The sequence below is a fragment of the Monodelphis domestica genome, chromosome 2 (assembly GCF_027887165.1).
Source record: "Monodelphis domestica isolate mMonDom1 chromosome 2, mMonDom1.pri, whole genome shotgun sequence".
Classification (NCBI taxonomy): Eukaryota; Metazoa; Chordata; class Mammalia; order Didelphimorphia; family Didelphidae; genus Monodelphis; species Monodelphis domestica.
Window position 1 is genome coordinate 286,660,230 of NC_077228.1, and position 25,023 is coordinate 286,685,252.

General features: G+C 43.2%; 1 protein-coding gene across 1 annotated transcript in view; it reads left to right on the forward strand.

Annotated features, from left to right (window-relative positions):
• Nucleotides 1–254: 254 nt before the first annotated feature.
• Nucleotides 255–25,023, forward strand: part of ABCC10 (ATP binding cassette subfamily C member 10) — a 37,720-nt gene continuing 12,951 nt past the window's right edge. Inside the window, exons 1-10 of the mRNA XM_001365331.5 lie at nucleotides 255–466; nucleotides 1,308–1,479; nucleotides 3,303–4,527; nucleotides 5,253–5,480; nucleotides 7,532–7,688; nucleotides 8,331–8,440; nucleotides 9,139–9,218; nucleotides 11,105–11,276; nucleotides 12,659–12,757; nucleotides 13,637–13,826. Coding sequence (XP_001365368.2) covers nucleotides 1,319–1,479; nucleotides 3,303–4,527; nucleotides 5,253–5,480; nucleotides 7,532–7,688; nucleotides 8,331–8,440; nucleotides 9,139–9,218; nucleotides 11,105–11,276; nucleotides 12,659–12,757; nucleotides 13,637–13,826 — 2,422 coding nt within the window. The 5' untranslated portion in view covers nucleotides 255–466; nucleotides 1,308–1,318. The remainder of the gene's footprint in view (nucleotides 467–1,307; nucleotides 1,480–3,302; nucleotides 4,528–5,252; nucleotides 5,481–7,531; nucleotides 7,689–8,330; nucleotides 8,441–9,138; nucleotides 9,219–11,104; nucleotides 11,277–12,658; nucleotides 12,758–13,636; nucleotides 13,827–25,023) is intronic.

Below are 25,023 nucleotides of genomic sequence, written 5' to 3' on the forward strand. Positions count from 1 at the left end.
AAAATCCTGAGGTTGATAGAGGTTTGCCCTGGGTCACACAGTTACATCTTAGAGGCAGAAATTCTACGCAATCATTCCTACAAGCAGATTGGAATCTCTAGGGCATTCCCGAAATTGATGCCCAAGGGGTTCCCAGTGGGATCAGCCTGGGGCCAAAGGCGAGAGCGAGCTTATGTAGGGATAGGGATAGGGAGTAGCTTGGACGGGCGCGCGCGCGCAGAAACGTGGACGGGCGCGCGCACACAGAGTAGAATACAGCGCCTACTTGAGAAAGGTTGAGGCAAGGCGGTGTGCAGTCCTCCAGCCATCAGAGGGTGCCCGTGCCCAAGACCTAGTGCTTCGGTAATCTGAGCCCGGCTGGAAGCTTCCGCCCCAGGTCAGGAGTTCCTGGATCTTAGCGAGAAGGGGTCCGGGCGAAGAAGAACCGCGCAGGAGGAGGAAGCTTCCCCCTCCCCTTCTCTCTGAGGTACCGCGTGATCCCGGATGGGGCACGGGTGGGGTGGGGGTGGGGAGCGGAGAGACCGGGCACTAGGAGGGAACGAACGCTGACTAGTACGTAGACAGAGAAGCAGAGTTCGAATCCCACCTCTGACCCTTACCTATTTGGCGATCTTGGGCAAATTGTCTAATTTCTTTGGGCTTCAGTTTGCTTATCAGGAAAATGTGACTACTAGATGACCTGTAAAATACTTTTCAATTCAAAACCTGCAATTGTGTGCGTGACACCCCAATACTCCTGCCCCCAGTTTGATTCCTCATCATCCCGTGTGTACCCCCATCTAACCAATTTGTACGAACCTCAGATCCTCCTGTCCCACCAAGATCCGTGATTTTTAGTACTCATTCCCCTCTTGACATCCCATACTCCTGAATCCCGGTCCTTCCCCTCCCACCCCCACCCCAGTACATGCCTTTTCAAATCTGGGCCTCCCTATATCACCCCCATCAATCCTGAGGCTCCTTGACTCTCATAATATTTGCTTCTCCTCCCTTCCAGGAATCTCTGGCCCCCATGATCTGACTTCACCAATCACAGATGCAGAGTTCCCTGCCACTTCTGTGAGGGGTGCCTCTTACCAGACCTAGGGCTCACCTACCTTTGGATCTCTGGCTTCCTATTTACTCTCCCTTGAGTATCCCCTCAATCCTGGACTACCTAACCAGTAGACTCTAAATGGGAGAGGTGTCTCTCCGGACTTCCCCCTGCCAACTAACTGATGAAATCATTTCCTTTTCTGTCCAGATTTCTAAACCTCTCCTCTTATCTCATTCTCCTCCCTCATCCTCCATCCTCCTTTTCTCTACAGGTGTAACCAGGATGGAGAGGTTTTTGATAAAACTGTGTGATTCCAGCCCAGATGAGCCATTCCCACTCTGGGAATCTGGCACTGTGGGACACTGCTTTACCCAACTGGTGCTCAATTCTCTGGCCCATGTACTCTTGGCCTTAATCAGTGCCTGCTACATGGGCACTCCAAGGTGGGTAAAGAAAGGTTCACAAAACCCTTCCACAGTATAGGCTGCCATCCCTTCCCTGTTTGTTTGTTTTTTAATCTATTCCTACCTTATGTTGTTTCCATGCTAAATTATTTTTTATGTTTGTAACAAATTTGGGTGAAATATTCATTCCAACCTAATTTTCATTGCCTCATACTTGTGCTTTTTTTTTGGGGGGGGGGACTTATCATGACAGCAGTATAGAATACTAGGCCAGTTTGTCATTAACATAGTCCCAGTGCTCTTGAACTCAGAATGCTTAGAATCTGACGCACAGAGAAAGATGATAGGTGAAGAAAAGTACAGGACATAAAATCAGGGTTCTGGCTAGCTGTAGACTCCTCCTAGCTCTGCTTAAAAACACTCAGTAGTTAGAAGCTGAAATGAGTTCTCAGAGTAAGGAATGCTCACCAGGGAATGGGGTGGGGAGAATGGAAACAGAGAAAGGAGGTCAGAGAAGTTCCCAAGCTAGAGAAGCTGCTGAGTTGAAAGCTTCCAATCTTATGGGGAGGAACCCAGGCCTTGACCTGGGGAGACTAGTCAGTCTGAAATAGCAGATAGGTTTCCTTCTTCAGAAAGCTTCTAAACTAACAAATTTAAAGGAAGTAACCCCAGTCCAACTGATCTATACTGCAAATGGGGAAAGCTCTGGAGATCCTTTCCTTTAATCTATGAGGATCATAGATTTGATAGAAGAGACTTAGAAATGGGGCCCTCCAGAATTTGAGTGGCTTGCCTAAGATCACACTGGTAGTAAATGGTAGAACTGGAATACCTCTCCTAATTAATTTCTCCCATAGCATGGCAAAGCAGAGAAAAAAAAAATCAGTAGATCAAAAATCTAAATTGATCTTCCATAGGGTAAATAGGTAAGGCAAGAATGTTTTAGGGTACTTGTTGAAAATAAATATGTAAAGGGGCAGCTAGGTAGCTCAGCAGATAGAATTTGTTGTGGAGATGGGAGGTGCTAGGTTCAAATCTGGATTTCCCATCTGTGTAACCCTAGGCTAGTCACTTAACCCCAATTACCTAGCATTTAGTGCTCTTCTGCCTTGCAACCAATTCTTATTATCAATTCTAAGACAGAGGATAAAGGTTTGGGAAAAAAATGAAAAAAAATATGTAAAGCTCTCAAGTCTAACTGTGGAGGTAAGGATTATAGTCTAATCATTAGAACTAGATATGGCTATACTTTGCTTTATATAACAGGTGTGTGTATGTGCACATGTTGTGTATATGTTGGTAAAATATGTATAAATCAAAATATTAAGATATGCTTCAAGAAACCTAGTTATGTTTGCCTTTCAGAGGACTCCCTGAGTGAATTCAATTAGTCAAACAATAAATATTTATTGTGTTTATTTACTATGTATCAGGCACTGTGCTAAGTGCTGGAGATAATAAAAAAAGGCAAAAGGTAGTCCCTGCCCTCAAGGAGTTTATAATCTAATGGAGAAGTTGACATGAAAACAAATATATACAAAGCAAGCTATATTCAGGATGAGTAGGAAATAATTAACAGAAGGAAGGCACTGAAATTAAGAGGGATTGGGGATGGGCATCTAGGTGGCTCCATGGATGGGGAGCCAGGCCTGGATTTAGGAGGTCCTGGGTTCAAATTTAACCTGAGACACTTCCTAGCTCTGTGATCCTGGGCAAATCACTTAATCACTATTGCATAGCCCTTGCCACTATTCTGCCTTAGCATTGATACTAAGATGAAAGGTAAGGATTTTTTAAAAATTTAAAGTGGAAAGGGTTGAAGTATTAATTTCCTTCCTCTGTCCCATCTCTAATTTCTCTAGGTATCCAGGCTCCATTCCACCTTGTAGTCCAGGTTGGCGCCTTCGACTTGTTGCCTCCTTCCTGTTGTCAGTTCTTCCATTGTTGGACCTGTTCCCAGCTGCTATGCCTGCAAAGGCAGTCCCTGGACCCCTGGGGTTAGAGATACTAGCAGGAGGTGTAACAACAATAGCCTGGATCACTCATGGCTTGGCACTCCGGGCATTGGCTCTGTCCCATGGTAGACTTTCTCGTGGGCCTTTGATTTTGGCTCTGACTGCCTTCCTACCTGCCCCTGCCACAGTGCTGACACTGTTGTGGCACTGTCAGCAAGGGACCCTCCTGAACCCAATCCAGCTAGGACCCCTTTTCCGATTCTGCTTTGTAATCTTACAGCTAACCATACTTCTGGCATATTTTCTGGGGTGGGCAGTGCCTAGGGGCCAGAGGCAACCACGGTCTCAGGCCCCTGACCACCTCCTGCTTGAGCCACAGAGGCCAGAGGTGGCTGAGGATGGAGAAAGCTGGCTCTCACGCTTCTTCTACCTGTGGCTGACTCCCCTGCTGGCCCGGGGGGCCCGGGGACAACTCCGTCAACCTCAAGATGCTTGCCTTCTGCCCTACAGGCTTCGGACAGCCTACCTTGCCCGCCTCTTCCAGGCACACTGCAGGGACCGGGCTAAACTGTGGCTGGTTCTGTATAGAGCTTTGGGGCGACGCTACCTTGCACTAGGGTTCCTGAAGCTGACAGGGACCCTTCTAGGATTCTCTGGGCCTTTGCTTCTTTCACTGTTGGTTGGGTTCTTGGAGAATGAACGGGAGCCCCTGAGTCAAGGAGTGTTCTATGCTATGGGGCTCACAGGTGGAGCAGTTCTGGGTGCTTTGCTGCAGAACCAATATGGGTATGAGTTAAGGAAGGTGGCATTACAGGCTCGAGGAGCTGTGCTAGGGGCCCTGTACCATAAGACCCTCTATCTGGGGCCAAATCGCCCCTCTGCTGGTGAGGCGGTGAACCTTCTAGGCACTGATTCTGAACGACTACTTAACTTTGCTAACAGTTTCCATGAGGCCTGGGGCCTGCCCCTGCAGCTGTCCATCACCCTCTACCTGCTCTACCAACAGGTAGGCCTGGCCTTCCTAGGCGGGTTGGGCCTGGCGCTGCTGCTGGTGCCTGTTAATAAAGTGCTCGCAACCCGCATCTTGGCCAAGAATGAGGCTATGCTGCGACACAAGGATGCCCGAGTCAAGGTAAGTGGCCACAACCCCCCAGGCAAGGCTGTCGTGGCAGAGATTGTCCCCTCTCCCTAAACACCCCCACCTACTTTCCAGCAATATTCTTCAGAGTCTTTGCTTCTCAATTAAAAAAAAAAAACTTTTACCCTCTGTCTTAGAATTGATATTAAGTATTGTTCTTTTAAAAATTTATTTCTTTTTATTTTTCCAGTTACATGTAGAAACAATTTTTAACAACTGTTTTCTGACTTTCAGATTTTCTCCTTTTTACCATCCTCTCCTATCAAGGCAGTGAATAGTCTGATATAGTTATATCTGTCTAAGTATTGTTTTTAAGGCAAAAGAGCAGTAAAGGGCTTGACAATTGAGGTTAAGTTACTTGCACAGAGTCACATAGCTAGAAAGACAATATTTGAACCCAAGACCTCCCAACTCCATGCCTAGCTCTCTATCTACTGAGCCATCTAGCTGCCCCTTCTCAATTATTTATTCATTTATTTTTAAATAAATTTTTAAAATTTTAAATAAATTATTGGGGATGTGGCTTCCACATCCCCAACAGACCACATCTACTTTATGCATGCTCAATGCCTTATATGTGAGATATAGTGTGCCTTCTAGAAGCTCTGAACACGCTGAATCATGTACCAGAGTAGTTTCTAGCCTCTCTTTCCTGCCTCCTTCCCTCTCCCATTTGGATGTCTCTTGATCTTTTGTGTGTCCTGTGACCTCATCTCTAGCTCATGACAGAATTGCTGTGTGGCATTCGCGTCATCAAGTTCTGTGGGTGGGAACAGACACTCAGCTCTCGAGTACAGAAACATCGGGCTCAAGAACTCCAGCAGCTGCGGGTTATCAAGTACCTGGATGCAGCCTGCGTGTACCTATGGGCTGCACTACCTGTTGTCATCTCTATTGTCATCTTTATCACCTATGTCCTCATGGGCCACCAGCTTACTGCTACCAAGGTGAGGGTTTAGACGTCAGAGCACCCAGCATTGAAGCTGGGGAGCCTGATGGGGAGCTATGGTCAGTGGGACAATGGCAGGATTCTCTATAGAAGGTGGAGTGTGGTGGAAGGCTGCACATAGTGGAGGTCAAAGTTCAGGAGATCCCAAGGAAAAGTGGGGTTTGGGGCCTGGGGAGAGTGACAGAGTCCCCTTCTTCCCTGCCTGAAGCTAATCCTGAAGTGAGTCTCCTCTGGTCCCTGACTTGTTTTGGCTAATTGACAAAAGAAGTCATTAAATTCCAGTGGTCTCTAGTTCTTAATAATGATAACAACAACAATTATTATTATTATTTAAAATACCAATAATTATTGGTAGATTTATTAAATGTATTAATAATTATAAATAGCTGACATTTATATGATGTCCATGATGTGCCAGACACTGTTCTAAGTTCTTTACAATTACAATTACTATACAATCACAATTATTATCTCATTTGATCTTCAAAACAATCCTGTGGGCTAGATATTATTATCCCCACATTACAGTTGAGTCATCTGAGGCAGACAGAAGTTAAGGGATTTGCCCAAGGTTACTTAGCTAGTAAGTACCTGGGGCTAGATATGAACTCACATCTTCCTGACTCCAGCCCCAGTACTCTTATCTATTTCTTTTTTAAACTCTTACCTTCTGCTTTAGAATCAATACTGTGTTATTGGTTCTAAGACAGAAGAGCAGTAAGGATTAGGCAATGGGGGTTAAGTGACTTGCCCAGGGTCACACAGCTGGGAAGTGTTGGAGGCCAGATTTGAATCCAGGAACTCTTGTCTCTGGGCCTGGCTCTCAATCCACTGAGCTACCCAGCTGCCTCCAGCACTCATCTATTGTACTACCTCACTGCTTTCATCTTTAAATGGAAAATATTGAATCAGTGAATAGATAACCATTTATTAAATGTATGCTGTCTGCCAAGCTTTGTGTTAAAGATACAGATAAATCAAGCATGACTGACAGGGGTTTGACACAAGGCAATATAAGACTGGAGTAGGGCAGGATTCAGCAAGGTTTATTAGGCACAGTAAAGACAAAGGGGGAGACCCAAAACTGAGAAAACTAGCCAATGGTCTTATTTTGTCAGAGGGAGACATGAATTTTTATGGATTTGGAAAAGGTAGGGGTACAGGGATTAGGTAATCTGGGACTTGTCTCATTGACTGTTTTGGGAGAAGGCAGTTAGTTCCCATGATTGTATAGTTCTTAGCATGGTACAGACAGTATAATTTAGATTATTAAATCCGTCATGGATTTGTCAGGTCACAGCATGGTAAGCCAATAGTATTCTATTAGGTGGAACTGCTGCCTTTGTTTTGCAGCTTCAACAGGTACAAAGGAAAGCAGAGCTGATAAGGGAAGTGGGAGAAAGGGGGTTAGGCATCTCAATGCCTATCAAAAAGTAAAGTCAGTCTCTGCCCTCAGAGCTTACATTTGGAAGGAGAAGACCTCATCAAAATGGGAATAGTAGCCAGGGAAGGAGAATTTGCTTTTGACATTTTTGGGGTGGTAAGTGGTGTGGCCTTAAAGGAATAGGTTTACATATCCTATCATGGAAGATTTGATCTGATCATGTGTTCATGATTCCAGAAAAGGGGGTACAGGGGAGAGGAGAAAAGAAGCAATTTCCAATTAAGAGTGAGGTCCACCGGGCTCCATTTTTGCCAGGATGGGAAAGCAGCTGGCTAGCTTTCAAGAAACAAGAGATTGTTGGACAAGATGATTGCTAAGGATCCTTCTATCTTTGACATTCTCTGATTCTAGGATTTGCTAAATGACCTGGATACCTCAGGAGAATGGGTCTAGCCTTCCTCAAACTGTTAGGATTAGGGATAACTACGCACCCCCCCCCAGTTCCTCAAGACCCCCCTGTTGAGTAGGCATTGAGTTGTTGAGTAGAATTCTTTCCTCCCTTTTACTGCCCACAATAATAGTTTATAATGAGGGAAGATTTTGCTATATAGCTTTGACTCAGGTTTTCAGGTGACACTCTCTCTTCTTGTCCCCCTTTCTCCAAGGTATTCACAGCATTGGCACTGGTTGGCATGCTTATCCTCCCCCTCAACAATTTCCCCTGGGTGATCAATGGGCTCTTGGAGGCCAAAGTATCTCTGGATCGTCTACAGCGCTTCCTCGACCTCCCGGACCATGATCCTCAGACCTACTATAGTCCAGGTATCATGGGGAAGAAGAAAGTAGGGTGTGAGGTGAGGAGGCAGTAGTAGCACCAGGCAATGAGAATTGGGCTGACAACTCCTGAAACCAGACAAAACTATTGCCACTGGGGATTTGAGGTCCCAATGACATAAAGCTGGTTGAGGCAGGAGGTGCAATTCCTCCAACAAGAGATGGTGATGGGACCTGCTGGCTTCACACTAGTCTCAAATTTGTAACTGTGTCATGATCAGTGAAAGGGGAAAGAGCAATTGAGTTAAGAGTCAGGAAATCAGAATCTCCTCTGAAACTTTGCTATTGTCTCTGGGCCCGTTTTCCTGTCTGTAAAATGGGGATCATAATGGCTATCTCATTGTGTTAGAATCAAATAAGGTAAGAGATCTGGAAGTACTATATGAATATGAGCAATTAAGGTGGGGAGCTGGGCAGAACTGGAAGAAGGTCATTTTGTTTGGGGCAGGGTTGGCTCCCATGCATCAGGGCACATGAGGAGCCACTTGCCTTACTTCTCCCTTCTCTTTTGTCCCTATTCCAAAAATCATGGAGAATAGGAGGGCACTGACACAGTGTAATGTCAAGCAGATTAACTAGGGTGGGGGTAGGGAAGCCCAACTCAAATAACAGCCTTCCCTCTGTATTCAGATCCCCCCACAGAATCGCTTACTATACTACAGCTCCATGAAGCCATGTTCTCCTGGGACCCTATTGGAATAGGCCTGGAGACCTTCATCACTCACCTTGAAGTGAAGAAGGTCAGTTGGTCAACAACTTGTTTTAAGCCAGGGGACCTGGATGGAAATCCCTGGATTGAACACTGTTAATTTCCCATTTTGCCAAGGGTGGAGTAAAGAAAGAAATTATTTCTATCCTCAGAAAATGAGCCTGATAAAGAAAATAATTATTAAATTCAGATTATTTTAGTCCCAGTCTGATTAAAGAGGAAGAGAAAATATGATTCTGGCCTTCAGAGAGCTTCTAATTGAATGGAAAAGACAGGACAGAGGGACAGCTAGGTGGCTCAGTGGATAGAGAGCCAGGCCTGAAGATGGGAGGTCCTGGGTTCAAATGTGGCCTTAGATAGGTCCAAGCTATGTGACCCCTAAGCAAGTCACTTAACTCCTATTGCCTAGCCACTCTTTTTCCTTGGGACCAATACTTAGTATAGATTCTAAGACAGAAGGTAAGGGTTTGTTTTTTTATATGAAAGAAAATACAAAATAAAGATATAGACATAGAAATGATAAAAATCCACCTAGCTCTATTGACATTGTCTTTATAAATGCTCATCTGTTTTCCTGTAAGACTTTTAATGAATATGATTGATCTTTATTTTATTAGCATAGCTTAGGGGACAGAGGGGATACCATAGGGCTATCTAAGAGAGGGCAATGCAGCCTATGCCTTCTGCAGCCTTCCAACCTTTCAGGTCACTGATGGTCATTTCTTTCAGGGTTCACTGGTGGGCATCGTGGGGAAGGTGGGCTGTGGAAAGAGCTCTCTACTGGCTGCTATCTCTGGAGAGCTCCACAGGTAACCTGCTGATAGCTCCCGATGCCTCTCCCCAAGCACAATACCAGGTTCCAGCTCTTCCTCCTTCACCCTCTCCACTCCCTTTTCCCTCCCCACTTAACTTCCTCTATCTTGCAGCCCATCCAGTCTTACATGACAGACTGGTTTGAGAAGGGGATTGACCAAAAGAGGCCTAGACCTGTGTAAGAACTTCAAGGAGAAGCAGATTGGAATCATTTGGAGGCTAGGAAAAGGGGAAGAGGAAGATGAAAGAAGGGAGCATAAGATAAGGGGAAGGGATAGGAGAGCAATGAAATTCAAGCTGGAGAGCCTTCTGGTGAATGTGGAGGCCCAAGTTCTCTGCCCCTCTTTCCTCTGACCCTTTCTAGGAACTCATTACTCCATTTGAAATGGAATTAAATTATGGGTGAGAAAGTGTTTTGGAAATGGAAATAAAGCAGGAGAATGGTTTACAAGACTCTTGTTATATTCTAAGCCCTCCTGGAGGAGAATGCAGCCACTGGCAGTTGGAGGATATAAAATAAGAAAAGATTTGTCTTCTGGCCTCCTGGGAGGATTCATAATAGAGTTAGCAGGAACTGACAAATGCTAAGAATGTGAAGTTAGATGCATGCCAGTGGGGTCTGGATCACTCTCCTTTAAAACTAAAATGCAATCTTTAGGTATAAATTCTTCTGGAGGGGAATGAGTTCAAAGATTCCTGTTCAATAGACATTTATTGTATAAGCACATACCTGTATTGGATGCAAAATAATATTATACCTAGCCATCTGGAATCTTCTCCAGCCTGCTCTCTGCAGTGGTGTTCATGTGATCCCTTGTAGTAGTTAGGGCCAAGCTCATGGTTCTGGAGTGAGTTCTCTCTGTGTCTGCAAAGCTAACTGCTCAAGCCAGAACCCAAAATCCAGGCATCATTTGTGCTACCTTCTAACCCAACATCCTGTGGGTCATTACTAAAGTGGGTCATTTCTAATTGCCCTACTAATATAGGGTAGGGAAGGGGAGGAAAAGGAGGGGAGGGAAATGAAAGAAGAGGAAGAGAATAAGCATTTATATAGCATCTACTATGTGCCAGGCACTGTGCTAATGCTCTTTTTACAAATAATATTATTTTACAAATATTACCTACTTTGATCCTTACAACAACCCTGTAAGGTAGGTGCTGTTATTATTCCCATTTTATAGTTGAGGAAACTGAGGCAAGTAGAAGTTAAGTGATTTGCCCAGGGTCACAAAACTATGAAATATCTGAGGTCACATTTGAACTCAGGTCTTCCTGATTCCAGGCCTGGCACTCTATCCACTGTGCCATCCAGCTGCATCCCAGGATCACACAACTAGTAAGTAGTTGAGGCCAAATTTGAACTTTGGTCTTCCTGATTCCAGGCCCAGTGCTCTAGCCTCTGTACCACCAACTGCCTCTGATATAGAGAACTGACATAGAGAAAGATAGAAGACAGTGTGATCCCATGGAAGGGGTGCTGGATTAGGAGTTGAAGGACCTGGAATTTGAATTCTAGCCTTGCCACTATTACCTAGATGATCTTGAGCAAGACATTCCAGGAAAATCTTAGAAGAAAATGACTTAGGGCCAGCTAGGTGGCTGAGTGGATAGAGCCAGGTCTGGAGACAGGAGGTCCAAGGTTAAAATCTGGCCTCAGACACTTCCCAGCTATGTAACCCTGAGCAAGTCACTTAATCCCCATTGCCTAGCACTTACCACTCTTCTGCCTTGGAGCCAATACTTAGTATTGCTCTAAGACAGAAGGCAAGAGTTTAAAAAAAGAAAAAAAGGCAGAAAAGGACTTAGAGTTGGAATTGGGTTAAGTGTAGGGAACTGTTTATTCATGCTTCACTCCCCCCACCCTCTCTCCAACTCCCTGTAGGTTGAGTGGTCAGATCGCCATAGCTGATCGGCTTGAAGGCTTTGGTCTGGCTACCCAGGAACCTTGGATCCAATTTGCCACCATTCGGGAAAACATCCTATTTGGGAAAGCATTTGATGCTCATCTCTACTGGAAGGTGTTAGAGGCCTGTGCCCTCCACGATGACCTGGCTGTGAGTGCCCTCAATCCTGCTGACCGACAAGCATCTTTCTTCTCTAGGAAGGGGCTCCCCCAGCCCTATCCCACTCCCTGAAGGTACTCCCACCAGACACACTAAGGAGCCCAGGGAAGTAAGATTGGACTTTGGGAGTCCCATGTATCACAGCATGAGTATCTTTGGCACCATGATGCTACAGCTCCTCAGGGACTCCTGCTTAACTTGCTTGGCTGGTATTTCAATGATTGAACCTCACTCTATCTGAGACTAGGCAGTGTCAGTGCTTCCCTAGAGAAGTGGGACCAAAGCTATTAGAATTCTTGGGGATACAGGGGGAGGAGAAGAATAAGTTCCAGAACTCTTCCATGACCCTCCCCATATCACTTTGTTATGTCCCTAGGAACTCTAGGACTGCTGCCATTGTCATTCTGTCCCTGGATAAGCCTGAAAACTCGCTACGGCTTGATGGCTCAGGCTTGAGGTATCCTGTGCCTATTCCTTTTGGTACAGGTGTTTTGGCTACAGGGTAACCCATACCTGTAGGTATGGAGGGATGCAGAAAGGTATATTAGAAAGGTTTTGCTGGCTATGTGACCTTGGGTAAATCATTTTGCTTATGCTGACCTGCATTGATACCAGCAAAGTCACAGATATAGTCTATTAGGAAAAAAAAAAGTTGGATCTATAGTCAGAGGATCTGAGTTCAAATCCCACATTTAACTACAGATATTATTGTCTGCATTTCACAAATGAGTAACTAGTGATTCAGAGAGTTTACGTGACTTTCCCATAGTCAACCTCTGGGTTAAGTGATTTGCCCAGGATCACATAGCTGGGAAGGATCTGAGCCAGATTTGAGCCCAGTTAGTAAGTAATCATAAGTGGGATTCTAGTCTAGAAGGGGGTCTTTCATGACCCCAAGAACCTTTTCCATTGGACTACATTCCCTATCTATGTCCTGTGGAACAAGGCCGCTTACATTTCTGTGGAGCACATTTACTACATTGACTGTTTTCAAAGCACTTTTCACATGAAAAATATCTCCTTTGATCCCAGTAGCTGTTCTGTGAGCTTTATTGGTATTGATCTCATGGATATTTGCAGGGATCCCTCACCTACCTAATCTTTGTGGGCATACCCTCCAACCAGTGCAAGTCTTGGCAATCTCCCTTTTTATCTTGTGCTTTTCTTTCATAATTTCCTATTCATCCTGCACAAAGGATATTTTCTATTCAGATGCTTTCCTGTCTTACAAACAAGGGAACAGAAAGATTTCAGTGACTTGCCCAGGTCATATAGCTAGCATGTTATAGATTGAGTCTCAGATCCAGGTCTAATGATCCAAATCCAAAGAGGGGTTGTTGTTTTTGTACTCTATCATGTTGCTGTACCAACAGATCCTGCCTGATGGGGACCAGACTGAAGTGGGAGAGAAAGGGGTAACCCTCAGTGGTGGACAACGGGCCCGAATTGCCCTTGCTCGAGCTGTCTACCAGGTGAGAAGATAGAAGGGTGGGGTTGGGGTATTGGTAAGCTTAGGAGAGGTTGACAGAAGGGAGTCCTGTATTATCACCCAGATCCTTCCTCCCTTCCTTCCTCCTTCCCCTCCCCCTCCTCCCCCTCCTCCCCCTCCTTCCTCCCTCCCCCTCTTCCCCCTCCTCCCCCTCCTCCCCCTCCTTCTCCTCCTTCCCTTCCTTCCTTCCTTCCTTCCTTCCTTCCTTCCTTCCTTCCTTCCTTCCTTCCTTCCTTCCTTCCTTCCTTCCTTCCTTCCTTCCTTCCTTCCTTCCTTCCTTCCTTCCTTCCTTCCTTCCTTCCTTCTTCCTTCCTTCCTTCCTTCCCCTTAACTTTTGTCTTAGAATTGATACTAAGTATTAGTTCCAAGGCAGAAGAGCAGTAAGGACTAGGAAATTGGAGTTAAATTATTTGCCCAAGGTCACACAGCTAGGAAGTGTCTGAGGTCAAATTTGAACCCAGGACTTCCTGTCACCAGACCTGGCTCTCTATCCACTGAGCCACCCAGCTGTCTCTCATTTTCTTTTACTTTTTGCAGTTGAGTAGTAGCATGGTGTCTGGTTCATAGCAGGCACTTAATAAATCATAATTATGTTTGGCCTTATTTGTTGGGAAGGAGTTACCTAGATTCAGCAAAAGATAAGTGCTGGCCATGAGTCACTTAATTACCCTTGATCATAAGGAGATCCTCTTAAGTCTAATTAATTTCTCTTTCTTACTTCATTAGTGGCCCTTGTTCCCCTCATTCTTTTGGGGGATAGGTTTCCCAGAAAGGTCTTAGAGGCCTTGTCCATTGGGTCATTCCCATCCCCCTGCCTGTACACATGATCTCGATAACATTTCTTTTCCCTCTCTGTCCCTAGGAGAAGAAGCTCTACCTCCTGGATGATCCTCTAGCTGCTGTAGATGCTGATGTCGCCAATCACCTGGTACAGAAGTGTATTCTAGGCCTGCTGGGGCACACTACCCGGCTGCTCTGTACCCACCGAACAGAATACTTGGAGCAGGCTAATGTTGTGCTGCTGCTCGAGAGTGGGCGCATCATCCACGCAGGTACTTTGAGGCCTGGGGGCAGATGAGGACAGGTGTCAGCCTTCCTACAAAGCTGGCATTCATTTCACCCAGTACTTCATTTATTCCTACTCTGTGAGGAGTTGCTGAAGGTAAAAGAACAAAATTTTTAAGAATAGTTCCTTGTCTTCTAGGAGCATGTAAACAGATACCTAAAAACAAGGCTTAAATTTGAGGCAAGAGAGAATACTAACAACTAAGGTGATAAAGAATGGAAAGAGTAAAGCTGAGCATCTTTGAAGGAGGCTAAAGCATTAGAGGGGAGGTGATGAACAAACATGGAGGTGATGTGTACAGAGACTCACAGATGGGATGAAATGCTGAGGCCAGGGAACAGGGAATGGACTGATTTCATTGGGGTTTAGCGTGTATGAAGGGGAATGCACTTATCCTTTTGACACTGCAACTTCCCTTGTCATGGTTTCAATATATCCCATGAGTCAACATAAGTAATTAACAGAAATTTTTTGGGAGTTTTATAGAAGTTGTAGATGACACATGAAGGCCAACAGATAACACAGAAAAAGTTTAGAAACTCAGAAATACATACTTAACCCAAAATTTACACTTAGGTACTGTAAGCACCCTAATAAAGGAAAAAGAACAAACTCAGACTTCTCTGATACAAAGAGAGGGCCAAAAAATTTTATGAGGATTTTCCAGAGTTGACAGGTGTGGAAGGGATAACTCTAATATCTAAAAAGGCAGCCAGAGCCAGATTATATTTGTTGTTGTTCAGTTGTTTTAGTCTTATCTGACTCTTCATGACTCCATTTGGGATTTTTCTTGACAAAGATACTGGAATGGTTTTCCATTTCCTTCTCCAGCTCATTTTATAGATAAGGAACCTGAGGCAAATAGACACTTACTAGTTGTGTGACTCTGGATGAGTCATTTAATTCTGAGACCAGATTTGAGGAGCCAGATTATAAAGGTCTTCAAATGCCAAGCTAAGGAGTATGTTTGATCTGCTGAAAGTCTTTCATTTTTTTAAACTCTTACCTTCTGTCTTGGAATTGACACTAAGTATCAGTTCCAAGGCAGAAGATGGTACGGGTTAGGCAATTTTAGTTAAGTGACTTGCCCAGGGTCACATAGCTAGGAAGTGTCCGAGGCTAGATTTGAACCCAGGACCTCTCCTCTCTAGGTCTGGCTTTCTATCTACTGAGCCATATAGCTGCCCCAAACACTGAAAGTCTTGAGCAGATGAGTAACATAGCCATATGGGTACTTTAGGAAGATGATTTGGGTAGCTCCATGGAAACTGGAGTGGAAAAAGGGCAGAGTAGAAGGAAGAAGACCAGTTAGCAAGGATATTGCAGTGGGATAAGTGAAAGGTAATGAGGGTCCAATATTACAATTATTGTGTTAGTGGTAGTAAAGGCTTAAAAGTAAGTGCTATTGGGGCAGCTAAGTGGCATAGTGGATAGAACACCAGGCATGGAATCCAAAGGCCCTGGATTCAGATATAGTCTCAGATACTTCTTAGCTGTGTAACCCTGGGCAAGTCATCATTTAACCCCATTTGCCTAGCCCTTACCCTTCTGCCTTAGAGTTGTTACTAAGACATAAAGTTAGGGTTCAAAAAAAGAAGTGAGTGTTATCATAGAGATAAAAACAAGGAAAATTAGGTAATTTACTGGATGTGAGACAAGGAAAGAAGGAAGAAAAGAGAGAGGGATGCCAGGAAGGAAGGGAGATAAGAAAGGAAGAAAAGAAAGATAGAAAGGAGGATGGAAAGGAGGGAGGGAAGGGAGGAAAGAAAGAAGGGATAGACAGGAGGAAGAGAGGAAGGAGGGGAGGAAGGAAGGAAGGAAGCATTTATTAAATAACTTTTATGTACTAAGCATTGTGCTAAGTGCTTTACACACATCATTTCTTTTTATCTTCATAACTCATTAAGGTGGTACTATTATTTTCTCTATTTTGCAATTAAGGAAACTGAGGCAGAGGGTAAGTGACTTGCCCAGGGTCACAAAGCTAGTAAATATCTGAAACCAAATTTAAATTCAAGGCCCTAAGCCCAGAATTCTATCCACTGTACCACCTAATTGTCTTGAGAGATGAGATGACTCTGCATTTGGGAATCTAAGTAGCCAGAAGGCTTGTGGTACCCTCAATGTAAATAGGAAAGCTTGGGAAAAGGATAGGTTTAGGGGCAGATAGATGGTGTCAGTGGATAGAGAGCCAGGCCTGGGGATGGGAGGACCTAGGTTCAAATCTGGTCTTACTTACTATGTGACTTACTAACTTGTGACCCAAGCTGTCACCTAACCCCAACTGCTTAGCCTTTGCTCCTCTTAGAATTACTACTAAGACAGAAGGTAAAGGGACAGCTAGGTGACTCATTGGATTAAGAGCCAAGCCTCAAGATGGGAGGTCCTGGATTCAAATTTGACTTCCGACATGTCCTACTGTGTGACCCTGAGCAAGTTTTTAACTTCAGTTGCCTAACCCTTACCTCTCTGAATCGACTAAGATGGAAGGTAAGAATCTTTTTTAAAGGATAGGTTTAGTAGGAATGTTAATTCTGTTCTGGAAATAATGAGTTTGGGATGCTTCTGAGACATTTGGGGGAAGATGTGCATCGAGCTATTGGTAATAAAATACTGGAGCTGAAAGAGAAACTAGGGGTGAACATATACATTTGGGAGTCATCTGTGTAAAAATGATAATTGAATCTATGGGAGATAAAATCACAGAAAGTATAAAGAAGGAAGAGAAGAGGTCTCAGGAAAGAATCTTGGGGGAGACTCAAAGCTACAGAACAGCCTGTGGAGAATGATCTAGCAGAAGATTGAGAAGGAGCTGTCCAGTGGGCAGGAGGAGAACAGAGGTGTTGCCAAAGCTAAGGGAGGAGAGTATCAGGAAGAGGGGGAATGAGGTCCACAGTGCAAAACTTGCTGAGTGATTAATAATAATGTTGTTTAGAATAATTATAGCTTACATTTATATATTGCTTATTATATGCCAGCTATTGTGCTAAATTCCTTTTTTTTAAAGCCCTTACTTTCCATCTTAGAATCAATACTGTGTATTAGTTCCAAGGCAAAAGGTAGCTTTAAGGGCTAGGCAATGGAGGCTAAGCACAGAGTCACATAGCAGGGAAGTGTCTTGAGGTCAAATTTGAACCCAGGACCTCTGATCTCTACGCCTGGCTCTTAATATACTGAGTCACCTATGTTCCCCCTTGTGCTAAATTCTTTTAAATGATCTCATTCCTTCTCCCCTCAACCCTATGAGGATTGGTTCTATTGTCATCATCTGTATTTTACATTTGGGGAAAGGGCAAACAGTTATTAAATGACTTGCCCACGATCACTCAGCTAGTACATGGCCAAGGCCAGATTTTAACTCAAGAAGATATGAGGATGAGTGAGGATAAGCATTAAGGAAGGCAAGCAATGAAGAGATTGTTGGTAATGTTGAGTGATCAAAGGTACCCTGAAAATTAGGAAATCTGGATTCTTATTTTGTACTACCACAAGATTGTTTGGGTAACCTTGGGCAAGTCATTACCCCTTTGAGGATTTCTGTTTCCTCACCTTTATTATATAAAGTATAGAATTGTTTCTAGGCTCCCAGAACTGGTATGTGCATGAAATGAAAGAATAAATAGGAAAAGTAAAACCATTAGTGATATATATATGCACAGAATTTTGTCAGGAGAAGGGGAAAAAGCTTTGAAGCTGGTGGCTCTGATTACCTTGGGCCCTTAGGGAGATCTGAAGGTCAGAAATGAGTGAGATTCCTCATAAAATGGCTTGTAAGAAAGGGCTTTGAGAACAAGCTTAAGAAATTATGAGACAGGCCTAGAGACAGGAGGGTCTAGGTTCAAATCTGACCTCAGACACTTCCCAGCTGTGTGACCCTGGGCAAATCACTTAACCCCCATTACCTAGCCCTTAACACTCTTCTGCCTTGAACACAGTATTGACTCCAAGGCAGAAGGTAAGGGTTTAAAAAAAAAAAAAGAAATTATGAGACATATATAATTGAAATATTGATTGTTTTTTCTTTTTTTAAATTTTATTTAATTAGATGATTTAGAATAATTTTCCATGGCTACGAGACTCATGTTCCTTCCCTCCCCTCCCCTCAATCCCCTCTCATATATTCCACTGGGTTTAATGTGTGCCATTGTTGATTGCCTTTTCAAGGAGAGGAGAGTAATGAGAGGGAGGGAGAGAATTTGGAACTCAATTTTCAAAAATGAATGTTGGGGAAGCAGCTGGATGGCTCAGGGGATTGAAAGCCAGGCCCAGAGATGGGAGGTCCTAGGTTCAAATCTGGTCTCAGACACTTCTTGGCTGTGTGACCATGGGCAAGTCATTTAACTCCCATTACCTAGCCCTTACTTCTCTTCTGCCTTAGAACCAATACACAGTATTGATTCCAAGATGGAAGGTAAGAGTTTAAAAAAAAAAAAGAATGTTGGGGGCATCTGGGTGGCTCAGTGTAAGGATTATAAAAAAATATTTAAATTTTAAAAAATTTAATTGGGAAATATTTAATGAAATAAAAATATATTTTTTTAAAAAAAGTTATGGGAGACAACATGGCTTAGCTATGGTAGGTAGAGTTCTGTACTTGGAGTCAAGATCCAAATTCCATTTCTGACACTAGCTGAGCAAGTATTGGCAAATAATTTAACCATTCTGAGCCTGTTAACCTTATCTTAAAATAAGAACAATAATACCTGTAGCAGTTATTCTTTTTTTTAAAAATTAGATGATTTAGAATAATTTTCCATGGTTACAAGACTCATGTTCCTTCCTTTCTCTCTCCCCATCCCCCTCCCATATCTGACTTACAATTCCACTGGGTTTAACATGTGCCATCAATCAAGACTCATTTCCTTATTATTAATATTTGCACGAGGATGATCTTTTAGCATCTACTTCCCCAGTCATAGCCTCACTGACCCATGGGATCAAGCAGTTGTCTTTCTTCTGTGTTTCTACTCCCACAGTTCTTCCTCTGGGTGTGGATAGTGTTCTTTCTCATATGTCCCTCCGAATAGTTACTGTAGCAGTTATTCTTAAAAAGATCTGGGCGTTTTAGTGGTCCATAAACTTGCTATGAGTCAATAGTATGATATAGGAACCCAAAAAAGTAATACAATCTTAGTTTCCATTAAAGGCATCAGCTTTCAGGAATAGGAAGTTGATAATTTCATTGGATAGCTGGTTGGCACAGTGGGTAAAGTGCCTGGCCTAGAATTTGGAAGTTCTGAGCATGCAAACAACCAAATGAGATCAAGATTTAATGATCCTGGTCAAGTCACTTAACCACTGTTTGCCTCAATTTCCTCAACTGTAAAATGGAGATGATAATAGTAGCACCTACCTGCCAGGGTTGTTGAGAATCAAGTGAGATAGTACTTGTAAAGCATTGATCACATTGCCTGGCATATAAATAGGTGCTATATCAGTGTTTATTCTCTTCCCCTCCCTTCCTCTCACTATACTTGTCAGATTTCATTTGGAGTATTCAGTTCTGGGTACCAGAGTTTAAGAAAAACATTGAAATCTGGCCTCAGACACCTCCTAGCTGTGTGACTCTGGGAAAGTCACCTAATCCTGATTGCTTAGCCCTTGCTATCTTAAGACAGGTGGTAAGGATTTTTAAAAAAGTATGTGTGGAGGGCAGCTAGGTGGTTCAGTGGATTGAGTCAGGCCTAGAAACAAGAGGTTTTGGGTTCCCATGTGTTCTCAGACACTTCCTAGCTGTGTGACCATAGGCAAGTCACCTAATCACAGTTGCCTACCATTACTACTCTTCTGCCTTGGAACCAATAATGAGTATCAATTACTATCAATAATCAATCAATTAGTATCAATCAATTTCTAAGAAAGAAGGTAAAGGTTTAAAAAAAAAAGATACACCTCGATCGTGATAGACGTGACTGCCCTCTTGGGATTCAACTATTTCCAGGAGTGGTTAAGATAAGAATCCTCCTCAAATTTATATATAGGCTACATGAAGAATTCATAAAAGTATAGAGACATATAAGTTAGTAGAATCTGAGAAAATATATAAATCCACGTGTGAGTATGACAGCACAGTTTTTGAATGATTGTTTCAAGAGTGATCAGTTGAGGGCAGCTAGGTGGCTCAGTAGATTGAGAGACAGGAGATCCTGGGTTCAAATGTGGCCTCAGACACTTCCTACCTTTGTGACCCTGGGCAAATCAATGAACTCCTATTGCCCAGCCCCTACCATTCTTCTATCTTGGAACCAATGCTTAGTATAGAGTCCAAGATGGAAAGAAGTAAGGGTTAAAAAAAAAAAGGACATCAACAAATTAGAGAATATCCATAGGAGGATAAAGTGGACAGTAAAGATTCCAGATTCCACGTCACATGAGTATGAGTTGAAGGAGCTGAATATGTTTAGCCTGAGGAGGAGAACCCTTGAGGCAGGGCAGCAAGGGAATAAGATTATTTTATTCAAGGATTGTGAAGGGCTGTCATTTGGAGGCAGGATTAGACTTGTTCTGTTGGGTCTTAAAGGGTAGAACCAGGAGAAATGGGAGGAAGATGCCCAGAGGCAAATTGAGGCTTCATGCTAGGAATCCTTTCCTAATTAGAGCTGGCCAGAAGTGACATGATTGTCTGAGGAGGTAGTGGATACCTTGACCTTTGGATGGCCACTTGTTGGGTATATTAGATTGGACTAGATTCCAAATCTCTGTCACATCCTGTGATCTCTCAAAGCATGGTCATGAGGTCCAAAGGAAACTAAAGCATGAGAACAACCAAATGAGACCAAGCTTTAAGCCCTGTGAAGAGACTGGCTATTTCTGGAATTTTTTTGTTATTACACTTTTTTTTATCGTGATCATTTTCAATCAGTCAATAAGCATTTATTAAACACTATGCTATATACCTACCATGTGTGAGCAATTAGGTAGCAATAGTGGAGAGAGCACCAAACCTGAAGTCAAATCCAGCCTCAGGCACTTACTAGCCTTGTGATCCAAAGCAAGTCACTTCACCCTTTTTGCCTCAGTTTCCTCATCTTTAAAATGAGCTGGAAAAGGAAATGGCAAACTACTCCAGTGTCTTTGCTAGGAAAACCCCAAATGGGGTCATGAAGTATTAGATATAACTGAAACAACAACAATTAATGTGCTAGGAAACACAAAAACAAAAATGGAACAGTTTCTGCCTCTTGTAAAAATTAAAGTTAAATCTCAATAAAAATATTATATTTTAGGTGGGCAGCTGGGTGGCTCAGTGGATTGAGAGCCAGGCCCAGAGATGGGAAGTCCTGGGTTCAAATCTGGCCTCAGATACTTCCTACCTGTGTAATCCTGGGCAAGTCATTTAACCCCCACTGCCTAGCCCTTACCATTCTTCTGCCTTGGAATAAATACATAGTATTGATTCTAAGACAGAAGGTAAGGGTTTAAAAAAAGTTATATTTTTGGAGATTTATTAGGGATCATTAGAAATAAAGGAATAAAAGGGATACAAATAAAGACCACATGCCCATGGATGATTAGCCCATTTAAAATCCCTGAGCTTAGCTTACCACCACAACCATGCTCCCTTCAAGCCAAAAAGAGAGTGGGACCCTCCTTTTACCCCGCAATATCCCCTGTCTACAATAAGTATGAAACAATAGGAAGTCAATGGACTCCTGGGAAATATAGTTCTTTTTTAGGGTAACAGATTTTCAATTATACTCCTCCAAGGAGGCAATCTATCTTGGAGAAGAGAGTGTGGCTGGGGAACTCTTCTTATAATAATGTTCTTGTCTCTGAAGGAATATTTATTTGGACAAATATTTAATAAAACCGGGGGGAGGGCAGCTGGGTAGCTCAGTGGATTGAGAACCAGGCCTAGAGACGGGAGGTCCTAGGTTCAAATCTGGCCTCAGACACTTCCCAGCTGTGTGACCCTGGGCAAGTCACTTGACCCCCATTGCCTAGCCCTTACCACTCTTCTGCCTTGGAGCCAATACACAGTATTGACTCCAAGATGGAAGGTAAGGGTTTAAAAAAAACAAAAACAAACAAACAAACAAAAAAACCGGGGCAGCTGGGTGGCTCAATGAATAGAGTACCAGGTCTGGAGTCAGAAAGACCTGAGTTCAAATCTGGCCTCAAATGCTTCCCAGCTGTGTGGCTCTGGGCAAGTCACTTAACCTCTATTTGCCTTCATTTCCTCAGCTGTAAAATGGGGATAATTGTAGGACCTACCTCCTAGGGTTGTTTTGAGGATCAAATGAGATAATAATTATAAAAAATTCAGCATACATCCATACATCATAGCACATAGTAGGTACTATATGAATGTTAGCTATTATTATACTTATAAAATGGGGAATGTCTACTTTCCTTGGTGGAATGAGAACAGATGAGAACAATTTGTTTCAATGGCTGTGAAGGTGGCTGAAGCAGGTGCTTCATATGGAGTGCTTAGAGCTTGATCAGACATCAAAGATGGCAAGGTCATCCACTGCATCCCAGGCCATTGCCAGTCATCCTGACCTTTGTCTTCCTGTGCTTAGATAATTTTATAAGAGAGAGTAAGGCTGATGACCTTGTGCAACTCTGCTTCATCTAAATCCAATTCATGCTCAAGTCAAGACATCTCCCCGTGATGTCATGAACATCAAAAACATTTATGGCTGCTTTGCAAATCTTAAAGTGTTCTATAAATGCTGGCTATTATTATTATCATTATTATTATTATTTATTGAGCACTTACTGTGGAAGAGATACAAGGTAGTAGTAGTCTCTCAGTAACCGAGAATGATGATTGTCTTTGTGCGTTTTCATCTATGATAGATGAGTGTGCACAAAGACACTTGTGCGTGAAGGAGATTTAAGTGGAAAAGTCGATGCACAGAGACAGTCCCACTCTCTTGGTGTTGGAAGCCTGGGTCCAGTGGCACGAAAAGTTGTTACACCTGGAGACTTCCTCAGCTGCATTGGATGGCCGTGTTGTCTTTTGTGCTCCAACATGCCCTGAGCACTCCACAGTGCTTTGCTGCGTCGCCATCTCAGCCGTTGAACCTTCTTATTGGTTTCTTCCATCTGTTCAGCCAAAGCAGTCTTCACATGCTGGGTGAGCAAAGCCCTGGTTCACCAGGGGTCGATGACCCGATGGCTACCCTCACAAGGTTTAGCCGGCCTGTCGAAGCCATTGCCTGGGGTGTGGCCGCTGCTGCATGCTAGCAGCTACTGGGAGCCACAAGTGAGAGCTGGGGGTCAGCTGGGGGTCAGAGGCTGGAGAGCTGCCCTAAGAGGGCACAACAAACCCTCACTACCAGAAATACTACTCCTCCCTGAGCACCCCATACACCCCTGATACAAGGTATACAGAAATAAATGACACAACCTCTGCCCTTAAGAAATTAATAGGTAGGGAAAGCTAGGTGGATCAATGAATAGAGCATGAGACCTGGAGACAAGAGGTCCTGAGTTCAAATATGCCTTCAGATACTTCTTAGTTGTGTGACCCTGGGCAAGTCACTTAACTCCAATTTCCTAGCCCTTACCTCTCTTCTGCATTGGAACTAATATTTGTATCAAATCTAAGGCAGAAGCTAAGGGTTTTATTTACTAATTTAAAACCCTTACCTTCTGTCTTAGAATCAGTACCATGCATTGGTTCCAGGATCACAAAGCTAGGAAATGTCTAAGGCCAGATTTGAACCCAGGACCTCCTGGCTCTAGGTCTGATTCTCTATCCTCTGAGCTACTTAGTTGCTCCCTGAAGGTGAGGATTTTTTTTTTTAAAGAAGAAAAAGCAACTATTAGGTGTTTAAGACATACATAAGTATAAAGCAGAATGTGAGAAATGCCATAAGCAAGGAACAAAATAATCAAAATAGAGAGCTCAGAGAAGAAAACATTTACATTCACTTGTGGAGATTAGAGAAGACTCCCCAGTCTGGAAATCAAAGCTCTCGCATTCATGCCCTGCTCTCCTCAGTACAATGTAAATTCCTGGAGGGCAGCAACTGTGTCATGTAGGGGAGTTTTATATCTGCAGTGCCTTGCATAAAGTAGGTACTTGACAAATACTTCTTTAGCTGAATCAAATTGAAACTCTTGAATCCAGTATTCAGAGCCCTCTATCATCTGGTCCCAGACACATCAAACATCAATTCCCATCACATACTTTTCTTGTCATTCATTCACTTTTCAGTTGTGTCTAACTCTTTGTGACTCCATTTGGGGTTTTCTTGGTTAAGATACTGGAGTAGTTTGCCATTTTTCTTCTCCACCTCATTTTGTGGATGAGGAAACTGAGGATATTCTTTTTTTTTTATTTGAAAATTTTTAATTAATTAATTAATAATATTTTCCATGGTTACAGGAATCATGTTCTTTCCCTTCCTCCCCCTCCCCATAGTCAATGAGCAATTCCGCTGAGTTTTACATGTGTCATTGATCAAGATGTATTTCCATCTTATTAATATTTGTACTAGGGTGATCGCTTAGAGTCTACATCCCCAATCGTATCCCCATCAACCCATGTGATCAAGCAGTTGTTTTTCTTCTGTGTTTCTACTCCCACAGAAACTGAGGCTATTCTATACAAACTAGATTTGATTAATGAATCCCTGGGCATGACCCATGTTTCCCTGCCCCTCTCTGTCTTTGCTTACCCTAGAATCTTCCCCTCACCCATATATGTCTGCTAATATCTTACCTTTCCTCCCTATTTGAACGTGGGGAAGTTATTTCATTTATCCTAATCTCATTTTCTTCTTTCCTTTTTTGTATACCTGACCTTCTGTCTTAGTATCAATTTTAAGACAAAAGGGTAAGGGCTGGGCAAATGGGGTTGAGTGACTTGACCAGGATCACACAGCTAGGAAGTCTTTAAGAGCAGATCTGAACTTCTTCCAAACTCCAGGCCTGGTTCTCTATACTGTGCTGCTTTGCTGTCCCCTAACCTCATTTTCCTTCCTCTTCTTCATCTTCTCCAACTGATGTCCTTTATAACAAAGACTAAGAAAGAATAAGAAGTTTGGACAGAACATATTGAAAAATTCTGATGTTGTATGCAATGTTCCACACCTATAACTGCCCACTTTCTTCTCCAAAGAAAGCAGAGAGGGATATACCTTCCTATATATCTCTTCTCTAGGGCTGAGTTTGGTCATATCTGAAGGGTTTGGTTTCTTTTATTTTGTTGTTTCGGTTGGAGTCAT